Source organism: Cricetulus griseus (genome assembly GCF_003668045.3).
Source record: "Cricetulus griseus strain 17A/GY chromosome 1 unlocalized genomic scaffold, alternate assembly CriGri-PICRH-1.0 chr1_0, whole genome shotgun sequence".
In the NCBI taxonomy this organism is placed as follows: domain Eukaryota; kingdom Metazoa; phylum Chordata; class Mammalia; order Rodentia; family Cricetidae; genus Cricetulus; species Cricetulus griseus.
The window spans coordinates 150,279,148-150,291,325 of NW_023276806.1; the positions used below are offsets into that span (position 1 = coordinate 150,279,148).

General features: G+C 36.7%; 1 protein-coding gene across 1 annotated transcript in view; it reads left to right on the forward strand.

Moving 5' to 3' along the window:
• The window catches only part of Cry1 (cryptochrome circadian regulator 1), a 54,045-nt gene that overhangs the window by 19,003 nt on the left and 22,864 nt on the right, over positions 1–12,178 (forward strand). Inside the window, exon 2 of the mRNA XM_027392492.2 lies at positions 11,154–11,262. Coding sequence (XP_027248293.1) covers positions 11,154–11,262 — 109 coding nt within the window. The remainder of the gene's footprint in view (positions 1–11,153; positions 11,263–12,178) is intronic.

Consider the following 12,178-nt stretch of genomic DNA (forward strand, 5'->3'; position numbering starts at 1 on the left):
TGGAGTCTTTAGGAAGTCCTCTGGGAGACTAGTCCACACCCATCCTTTCATCCTTTCTTCTTCCCAGCTTGGACTCATGTCCCTCTACAGTCCCACACTTCTCCATAGCACAAAGGCTGAAACCATTAGGGTCAGCCAGTCTACAATGCAACCTCCAAAATTGTGATCTTAATACATTGCTCTCTTTACAAAGTTAGTTGTCTTGGACATATTGTTGTGGTGAAACAAAACTGACTTAATACAGTACACCTTAAGTTGCATTCAACAAGTTTTAGGTGTGTCTTCATTATTTTTCAGATCTAGGCATTTTCTAAATTATTATCCTCACAGCCTCACATCTCCCTCTCCATATCTCTCTTCGTTTTCTGTTAATGACTTTTTTATTTCCTCCAGTTCTTCCCTTCCCCAAACACCTGCCTAAATCATTCTCTTTGTTACCTTGTTTGAGATTCGTGTGTTTCTTAATTAGTACCTTTCATGAGCTTTAAAAAGTTTTCAGTTATTTTCAAATCTCATATTTTGTAATTCAAGTGATTATTTTGTGATTGATTTTTTTGTGGCACTTTTGGTGCGATTTCTTTGTAGCGTGTATTGAAGTGAAGAATCTGAAAGGATCTGTTATTTGTACATGCATGTTTGTGGAGGGTGGGGTCATGTGCACTCATATCTGGGAGCATCTTAGAGAGAGAGCCATAGATAGTTTAGCTATCTCAAATTACTACAAATCTAGTACTGCTTTAAATGTAATGCTTTGCACGAAGTGTTTTCTGTCATATCAATGCCTTGAATTTTCTTTATTTCTTTTAAAGATTTATTTATTTATTATGTATACATTGTTCTGTCTGCATGTTTGCCTGCATGCTGGAAGAGGGCATCAGACCTCATTATAGATGGTTGTGAGCCACCATGTGGTTGCTGGGAATTGAACTCAGGACCTCTGGAAGAGTCTAATCAATGCTCTTAACCTCTGAGCCATCTCTCCAGCCCAATTCCTTGAATTTTCAGTGAGATGACATATTCTTGAGACAGATATTTGTCAATAAGACTTAATTTGAGCTATTTTAGATATACAGAAAATGTGCCAAATAATACAGAAAACTCCTACACTTTCTATCTCCAGTTCCTTTTAATATTAATACATCCTTATGTCAAAACTGAGACACTACATTATTCACTGAAGTTCAGGCACTATTCAGATTTCACTCTAGTTAAGTATTTCCTTCATCTGTTTTATAACAGTTTCTCAGTACTTTCCTACATTTTATGGCCTTCATAATTTTGAATGTTGTTTCTGTATTTTATAGAATGGACCCAACTTTGGGTTTGCCTGGTTTTTTTTGTTATTTTTTTGTTTTGGTTTGGTTTTTGTTTTCATGATTAGACTGGAGTTATAGGACTAGGGAAAAATGTCTTACTAAATGATTTTGAGGCTGGAGAGATGGCTCAATGGTGAAGAGCACTTGGAGCTCTTGCAGAGGACTCAAGTTCAGTTCCCAGCATCACATGGGAGTTCACTACCATCTCCAATTCCAGGAGATCCAGTGCCCTCTTCTGGCCCATGGGCACCAGGCACGCACACAGTATACATACATACATACATACATACATACATACATACATACATACATACATACATACATACATACATACATACATGCAGACACACACTCATAAGTACAAAAGAAAATGACTACAGTGGTTTTCCCATCACATCATCTCAGAGCATGATAGTGACATGGCTGACTTAGCATTGGTGTGTTTGGGTTGATCATGGGGTTTACTCTGATCATTCCACCATTGCCCACTGTAAATTTGATGTTTTACTCTTTCCACTTAGGGGGAAACTTTGCTTCTTTCTGAGACTAGGAAGAAATAGGCAGGGTTTGTTGTTGTTGTTGTTGTTGTTGTTGCTTTTTGTTTTTTTTTTGTTTGTTTTGTTTTGTTTTGTTTTTTAACGCTGACTTACTGGTGACTTAGTATTTGCCGTATTTCCATTTGAACTGGGAGTGAAGTTTTTAGACTCTCTGACTAGATAAGGAAGATCTATTATTAGCTGCCCTACTCTGATGAGCCTTGGGCTTTTATTTTCTGTCTTCCTTAATGTGGATTAAGCTCAAGTTTTCCAGGGCTTTGTAGAAATCCCCAGGCTAATGCTGACCTTAGCACCTGCTTTTAGAGCAGCCCAGGGAATTATTTTAAGAAATGTTCATTTCTCTTGTTTGTCAGCTTATCAGCTATTCCTGTATCTTAACCTGTATCTTAACCCAATGTACTGTCAACAAGCTTAGTAAAAGACTTCATTTGGCATTGATTTTTAATACATTTTGAAATGGTAAAACTTGAGGGACATATACATTATTTTAGAAAGTATGATGTTTATTGAAGTCATTTTTTTCAATAATGCATTCCTCACCAATCTTAGCTTTTATGAGTTTTCTTGATTTAGGCATGATGTTTTCTCTGATTGCCTTCCTGATTCAGTGTCTTGATTGATTGATACCTATGGTTTCTTTTGTGAGTAGAGATGCCTCAGCAGCTCTATAACACAGCATGAGTAAGGAACCCAATACCTGTGGAATACCTGGAGTCTGGAAATAGCTTGTTGACATATTATGACTAAAGTTCTTCATTCTTCATTTACCTTACACCCCTTGTGGCTTGGGTGTTGAAATGCTGGTCCCTGGCTTGTGACACTCTTAAAAGGCTATTAGAACATGATGTGCTTTAATAAATGAATTAGTCCACTGACAGATCCATAAGTTGATGGCATTATTGGAAGTGGTAGACACTAGGAGATATGGTCTAGTTAGAAGAAGTACACAATGGGGTAGGGTGGGATGTGCCCTGAAAAGATGTTTTTCTAGGCGGTGGGTGGCATTCTTACTGCCTCACTTTGCTTCACCTCATGCTTCCTACCATGAGGTTCTAACTTAAGCAAAATACATGTGGACTGAAATCCCTGGGACTGGGGCCCAAGTGCAGCCCTTCCTTGGGAAAAAAATGAGCTGATACAGTGTTTATCATCCCCAGCCTTGAGAGCAAAAGAAAACTGCTCTAGTCATCTTGTATCTTTAAAGTTGTCAGGCTAGTTTTTCTGAAATGTTATTGTAATAATCCATGTAAAAAAGATACAACCACGCTGATTAATCCAATTAAAATTATATGAGTTCTTTATTAGCCAATGACAAAGAGCAGGCTCGTGCCTCAGTGTCTCTTGGTGCCTAAGCTCAGGGAGTCACCATTTTTAAAGACAAAAACTACAATGACCATAATTTATATCAAAGTTAGGTGAGGGTCAGAGTAACCTTGAAATATTCATTCCTGGTAGAGCATAGTAATTATTGCAGACATTTATGGCAATTATTTTTTTTTACAATAATTCCTTGTAAAGAAGGAACCTAATTCCTTCTTTAGTTATTTTGGTTTACATTAATTATTTTGGCTAATACACCTGGACCATGGTCAAAGTCATGGAAAACTCAAATGTGTTGCCAAGGTGGACATGACCATTCATGGGTAGAGGTCAAGATCTGCCTAAGTAGACACAAAATGGAGTAACTTAGATTCTTAGTCACTTCCTATATTGAGGAGGTGCTCTATACAAGAGCAGCGTTATATAATGCAGAAAGCACAGCTTTGGAGTCAGACACATCCATATTATTTTTTGATGTTTTGGTTGTGCAGTTAGCTTTTAACTGCTAGGCCATCTTTTTATCAGTTAAAATCTTTTTTAATCTAATTTTAAACATTTATTTGTGTGTGCGCACACATTCATACACACATACACATGCATGCACTGTGTTTGGAGATCAGAATATAACTTACAGGAATCCATGGGATTGAACTCAGGTCCTCAGGCAGCTTGGTAGAAAGTCCTTCTATCCACTGAGCCATCTCACCAGCCCCAGATTAAAGTTTTTATTTAATTTCATAGCCGAGCTTTGGAAAATGTACATGATGAATTTCTAACTTTGTATTTTTTTAATGGGATATTTTATAGGGTTGTATAGCTAGTATCTAGCAAAATAGACATGCAACAAATATCCCTTCCCTGTCATACTTGTCCACTGACTATTGAGTCAAGCCTTTAGAATCCTCTCATGACTTATTTGTTTGGTGATTAACTGGGTAGATATTCATGATGCTTCTACTATATGGCAGGAATTGTCTGGACATTGGAAAGTGATAAACCTGGCCTTTGTGGAAAAATCTAGGTTTCTCCTTCTCTTTCTCCACCTCTATTAAATAAACTGTATTGTTACTAAATGGTTCTCGTCTACCATCACTATACCCATGGAATTTTAGTATCTTCCCTACCTTAGAGAAGGAGGAAAATGTGAGAACTGATTTTTAATACAGTCTCTGTATTACTCATTTGTGCTACACATGTTCTCTTCCATCATAGCAGTTTGTAATGTGTTTCTGTATATTATGTATATGTTTAAGTACCTTTCCTAATTCTGTGGACATTAGAACCCCTCTCCTAGAAGGCATTTTAGAGTTTTTTGGAAGCAATATTGGTTGTTAAAATGGTTGAAGGAAGCTAGGAAGCTGGTGTAGACAGGTCAGAAGTGGGGTGCTGTCCTGCGTACTGCTCCATGTGACTGCCACCTTACACAGGAAACCCTAGTGAAAAGGTTCCCACCTTCTGAATGGAAGCCTAAATTCACTGTACATCAAACCACCAGGTATTATATATTGAGATTTTTCTGGTTTTATTTACTACCTGTGCACATTAGGGAAGCTTTAGAACTTTAATAAGTTTTGCTTAATATTTCAGGGAATCACCAATAACAATAGTGCCCATCCTGTTTAAGATACATGTGACACACTACATCAATCTGTTTTGGCAGCTTTGAATTTAAAATTAGGTAATGTCTTTATTTTTTTCAGTCAATATTTTACTATGTTTCCCAGGTAGGCACTGAATTTAACTCTTGTATCAGTAGTCTATGTGCCACAATTACACGTGTGCACTGCCAGGCCTGGCTTTTTAAAAAGTTTTATTTGTTATTTCTTTGATTTCTTAATTTTTGATGTTTGAGAATTGAACCTAAAGCCTTGATCATGCTGAGCTAGTATTCAGCTGTGGTAGTGCACCCGTAGTCATCTTGGGTCATGCCTGAGCTCCCACACTAAAGCCCTGTTCTGCCTCTGTGCTTTCTTTGTGGGCAGCACTGAGAGGGATGACTATAAATTTTGTTTTAGGATTTTAAACAAAGCATTGAAAAGTATTTGTCATAAAAATAACTTTGTGTTCTTATATGAGTCTGGGAATGTATACTCTTAATTTTGAGCCTAGCAAGTGCAGAATTAACCTTAATGATAAATATTTTATCTGTATTAAATGTTAAAGTATTATCTTTGGAGAAAATGTCCATCACAGTTGACAGACTAAGTGAAAGCTCTAATTTTTTAGAATTTTTTAAATGGAGCATATAAAAAACATTATTCTATACTTGGAGATGAAAATTACAATTTATAATTTTAAAATCTCTCATAAAATACTTTGAGGTATGGTTGAGAATCTCCTTTTTATTTATAATAGTAGGTCCAGAGCTTTAATATTTTTATTAAATATTTAAAACTTTTATTTCATATATCAAGAATAGAGAGAGATGTCCTTCATGTGGTTTTAATAATTTTAGTTTGTATTCTTTATATAAGTTCTGTAAGGTCAACATTGTATGATTTTGGTTTAGAAATTCTAAGAGTAGTTTCTACTGATGAGTGTATAAGATTGTGTGGAAACTCCAGTGTACAACAAATGACTTTATCCTGGTGTGCACATGTGAATTCATAATGCCTTGTTTTCAGTAGCAGTGGGATTATGTTGTATCTTGCTGCTGCCCTTTTCAGACTATTTTATAGGCAGAACTAGAAATACTAGTTATATAAGCTATTCTAGCACAGACTAGAAAGTAGGTCATTGTGATGGCAGTATGCTAAACCACCCACTGGTTGCTATAGCGATGACCTACTTTCGAAACTATTTCTGTTGATTCATGTTGAAATCATCTTTTGGAAGTGGTATAAGGAAGTTACTACATGTACGCTTCTATAGTAGTAAAAGGTACTGGTTTCTAGAGAAAAGTTCCTTAAAATATTTAAAATGAGGAAGTGCGTTAATATCTCTTCATTTTAAACTGGTTCATTCAGTTTTATAATTAAGTTGTGCCTCTATACAGTGAAGGATTGTAGTGAGTTTTACTACCATTTGGCCTATTTAAAAACCAGTCTATTACTTAATTAGTTAAACCTTCAAATGGAGTTTATGACAGTGCAATATATGCCAAGTTCATCTGCTCAGTGTTAAATGCTGTTAAACGTCTCTTTATAATATATGGATGTTGAAATGATGTCCTTTCTGCAGCACCACAGTCTGAACTCTGAGTAATCCTGTTCTAAACTAAGGACAAAGGGTCAGATTTTGTGTAGTTTTCAAATAAATTTATTGTGCTAATCAGTGACTTGATGCTTTGAACCTACACTGTTTAAAGTTTATTTTTATGTAGTACCACCACACAATTACAGGCTTAGAGATGAGTCGATTTTGACTTTTAGTCGTACTGTACCTTTTTAATAATAAATAGGTGTTTGTATAGCATTGGCCTTGTCACTGGGGAAGATGAAACCTTGGTTCACAGTCACATTCAGATGAAGTTATACATTTAATGAGATTCTGTATCTGTCTGGGCATCCAACTAGTTCATTATTTTCTATTGTCATGTCTAAGTATTTGCATATATACATACATGGGTTTTGTTTTCAGAAATAGATATTCCTATTTTTTCTCTTTTTCTTTAAGATGGGTCAGATCTTAAAGATCTTCAGGTCTGCCTATGAAGCCCTGGCCTTGGGATCCTTCTGCTTCATATCTTGAGTATTGGAATTACAACTGTGCACCACCTTGCCCACCTTAAAAATAAAAATTATTCTGAAGGGAAAGTAACAATAACTTCTATTTAATGAATACCCACTATGGGTTACTAGTTGATTTTACGTGTTTCTGATCCTCTCAAAAGCTGTGTGAAACAAGCCTATTAGCATCTTATCCTACTTCAGGTCAGGTCTTTTTAGCAGACTGTGCAAGATCTGAGATGATGACATTTTTCAGGTACAGAAGCTAAAAACCTAGGTTAGGAAAGTCATCGGATTAAGAATTAGACACAGGAAATCCACAGAAGGGTGTGTGTGTGTGTGTGTGTGTGTCTGTCTGTCTGTCTGTCTCTCTGTGTGTGTACACGTATGCATGTTTGCATGCAGGTTTTTGTACTATAAGGAATGAGTTGAACTTTCCTTAGGATGAAATACATTCTTCTTGACAGTTGAGAGAACAGGGAAACTAACTTCAGACTTAGTAAGATTTAAACTCGAGATAGGAATTGGCAAAAATACTTCAGACTGAGGAAAGAGATATCACATGTACCAAGAGAACAAATGTGTACAAAAAAGAGTAGTAGCTTGGTTTAGTGAGAACAGTAGAGGAGTGAGATAGAAAATGAACCTGGAACCATTGGATGGTGGCTGAGAAAATACTTTGTTCTTTATGAATAAAGAATGAGTCTTGAAGACCTTTGTACAAGAACTTTTACCTCACAATGATTTGATAATGTGTACTGAAATGGATTAGAGTGACAGAGATTGTTGGTAGGCAGATCTATTTTAAGACACTGAGTAAATACAAGCAAGAGATAAAACTACAATTATTGTAGTAAAAATAGAAGTCAGTAGCAAGGAGAACAAGTATTCAATAACACATAATAATGCTTACCGTGTACAGACACTGTTTTAAGAGCCTCACGTATGTTAGTTCACTCAGTTTTTACAAAAATCCCCATGATATGTGTATTATTATACTCCAGTTCTATAGACAAGGAAATTCAAGATTTTCCACAGGTAATCAGTGTATAATACTTACTTCTAGACTTGTTAAGATTATGGAACATATGTGCAGTGCATGCTAGGAAACATGAAATTATCTGTTGCTCTTTAAACCAGTAACAGGGGATAGGATCCCACCCTTTTACTCCCAAGGAATGTGTGCCGGAATCAATTTTGAAATTAGTGCATTTTAATCTCTATACAAAACTCTATTTCTCAAGGGTAGATATTGATAATAAGTAACTTTCCAGTTGTTTACTTATGCACAACTAAACATAAATTGATATATACAATTTAATTTTATTTAGTCAAAGAAATATGCATATAGTTTTTTCTGTACTTGTGGTATATACATGTTTACAATGTGTTCTTGTGTGTGTGAATATGAATTCACATGATGATGTTAATCTAGACTATGAATTAATTATATTCTTTTGGTATTATTCTTTCCTTTACCACCTTACTTTTTTTTAAAGATTTATTTATTTATTATATACACAGTGTTTTACCCCCAGGCCAGAAGACGGCCCCAGATCACATTACAGATGGTTGTGAGCCACCATGTGGTTGCTGGGAATTGAACTCAGGACCTCTGGCAGAGCAGCCAGTGCTCTTAATTGCTGAGCCATCTCTCCAACTCCCCCCCCCCCACACACACACCTTATCTTTTATGAATATGTTTTCACCATTAAGTTTAGTATGAAGAAGTCTAACTGTTTTGGTAGTAAACATGGACCCAGCAATATAGCAAATATTTAGAGATTACTTCTGCCTTGATTGTCTCTACAGGACATTTGAGCTTTGTGCTGTTTCTATTTAAGCAAATTAGTTCATTCCATTTCTTTTACCAAAAAATTCTCTAATGATCTTTACTACATCTAAGATATCAAATATACCTTGGGGAGGGATGAGCTGGAGATATTGCTCAGTAGTTAAGAGCACTTAACTGCACAATTGTGAGGACCAGAGTTCAGATCCTGCCAAACACATAATAAGCCTGGTGCCTCTTAATACCAGTAATGCCAGTGCTTCAGGAAGGCAAAAACAGATTGTTGGGGCTTGCTGGCCTCCAGTATAGCAGAGTTAAATGTGACTGCAGGGAAAGACCCTCAGTCTCAAAGGAATAGGTGGAGAGTTTTAGAGGAGGACACTGGCATTGCCCTCCATGGGTATGCACAGGCACACACCTACCCCATGAACACGAGTATCTACTCACATAGCCACACACACACAAATAAATAGTCTTTAACCATTATTTTAAAAAATAAAATATCTTTTGGGGTTATAGCTATAGCTGAATTGATAGAATTCTTGCCTCACATCCTGGATCCTATCTCTAGCACCATATAAAGAAGCCTAGTATGGTGGCACATACTTAGAATCCCAGCACCTGCCAGTATCAGAATTTCAAAGCCATGCTTATCTTCACAGCAAGTTCAAGACTAGTCTGAAGTACACAAGACCATGTTCCCCCATACTCCAAAAAAATCTTGTTAAGAAAAGACATGAAATTACATGACTATCCATAAACACGTCTCACTTATTAGACTATGCATATTTGTGAATAATAATATGAACCTCAGATGTTTTTGTATCACTGTGCATCTACTAACAGCAGCCTTCTCTCAAAATAGGTAGGTAGATATTGTAGCAGTGAGTTGAGGTTGGGGTTCAGGTGTCAGGAGGTAACTCCAAACCAAGACAGAAAGATGATAGTTGAAATAGAAAGGTGAGAACAATGTTTTATTTCCTGTTTGTTCACAACACCATGACACTTCTTAAAATGAAATAGTAAGAGTTTCTTTCTTGTCTACGTGGGTAAATCTCTATGACAATAAAAGCTATGGAGAGGATGCTAAAGAGGGAACATGCCAGGCATACATAGCACACTTACACCTCTAATAACTACAGTTATAAAAATATCAGCAAAACTTTGAGGTATCAGTGGCATGAGAGTAGACAAAGAACACAAGATAATCTCTAGGCTAAGCATCCTTTCAGGACAGTACTGTGTGGTATAACCTTTCAGTGACAGAAATGTTCTGCTCTGTGTTGGTATGGTGCCTGCTGGCCCCTGGAGATTGGACATGTGGCTTCTGTCATAATTCAACATGGCTCCATTTAGCTTTTGGTTACCATACTGTATCATGTGTTTCTGCAGTATGTTTTTCCTTTTCACTTAGCTTATTCCTCACAGTTACTTCTCAGTGAGGTTGTAGCTTATGGGAAAAGCAATAAAATAAAATAAAATTTTTAACATGAAGAACATAAAAGAAACAAGGTAGAGATGAAGTGAGAGCTGCCTGCCGACTGTAAAGAGCAGACTCTGGATGGAAATAACTGGACAGTGAGATTCAACTTCCAGAGCAGGTACCTTATTTGGATTTGTTCTTGGGAAATGCTGCTTCCTCATAATAGAAGATGCACACTAAGCGTCTTCCCTACTGCTCCAGAATTTTCCAGATGTCTGTCTTATGGAAACCTCATTTCTGTTCTCTTCACTGAAGAAGTCTGTGTAGTTCTACCCACCCTATGAAATCTTTGTTCATATTAACCTCGTAATCTCTACAGTCATGAGTTAATGCCATATGATTTAGCATGTCTTTTCCTTTCTCTTCTATTAACAACTTTATTAGGTTTAGAAAAGGACATTATGGTTTCTCTTAGGTGATTGCAATATCTTCTAGAAAAGTATGCATTTTTGCTCATTTGCTTTTTGTTGTTTTGTTTTGTTTTCTGTGTCAGGGTCTCATGTATCCCTGACTGACCCCAAACTTCCTACATAATTGTGGCTGTACAGTCATCTCTCAAATGCTCTGTTTACTGGTGTGTAGCACCACACCACACCCCAGATTCTTAAATTATTCAGATGTCCAGAGTTACCAAATAGAACGTTTCCATTTTTCCCAGCAAAAGATATTCTAGATTTTTCAAAGTGGGCTTTCCATGAGAAATTTTTCATTTTATCATGTTTGAACAATGAAAGTAGCTCATTTAATTGCTTTGATATTTATTTACATAATTTTTATGATTACAAGTTAATTTTTTACTAGATTATTAGTGAAATTAGTGATTTAATTCAGGACTTACTTAAAATATTGGAGATTGTTATATAATTAAAAACTCTTGTAAGCATGATTTCTGAAAATACCTAGTTACCAGTAAATAGGATGATAAGTTGGCATTTTTCACTTGTAGAATAATGTAGTGTCACAATATTTTATATCTTTTAAATACATATTTTAAGATTTATAATATTTTCTCTCTAGATTTTTGCTTCAGTGTCTTGAGGATCTTGATTCCAATCTACGAAAATTAAATTCTCGTCTGTTTGTAATTCGTGGACAGCCAGCTGATGTGTTTCCCAGGCTTTTCAAGGTAATTTGGAAAATATCTGCATAGATAGTAGTCTTTGCCAGAGAAAAGAAAATATTTGGTAAATAAGGCCTTTTTACCAAAAGCATGGGGAAGTAGTGTTGCTTTTTTTTTTTTTTTTAAGTTTTTACTGAATCTTTGTGGATTTAACATCCTGCATCCTGATTCCATTCATCTCCCCATCCATTTGTATCCCCCCTCTGCCCTTGCAACCTCTCCTCAAAATAAAATAAAAATCTCATTGTGGAAGTTGGAGTGTGACACAGTGAGTCACACAGTACACCCTCTATACATCTTTACTTGAAGTGTTCATTGCAAAGAGTCATTGGTCTGGTTCAGGTCCTCTGGTTTCTGCTACACTATCAATACTAGGCCCTCACTGGGACTCCTCTTTAATATCCCATTGTTACCATGTGTCATGGAGATCCTGTAGCTTTGGATGTGCAGGAGCGGCCCCTTCACATGCTCCAGCCATTCACAGATGGGGTAAATGTTGGGGTGCCCCAATTCATAGCCCTGGTTCTGGGCCTGGGTGGTAACTGGATTAGTCTGCCCTCCAGTCCTCCCTCATCCTCACCACCAGGGGGAGTTCTCCAGCACTGCCCCGGCTAACTCACTAATATAGCATACAGCAAGAGGCAAGCTCTACCACCTGCCAAGATGCAGGAAGCATGCTGCTGCATAGCAGATGAGGGGTGGGGCCAGCTCTCCCATGCTCAGGTTCTTGAGGCTGGCTTACCAGCACCCCTGTCAAGAGGATCAGTTCTACTGTGCTGCCCAGAGAAAATGGTATTTTTAAGTTAAAAAACAAAACAAACAAACAAAACTTGTGACTTTTCTTTAGTGACAATGCTAATAGTAAAATAAAACATTTGAAAAGCTTAAAATGAGAAGTTCCTTCTTTGACCTCAGACAGTTT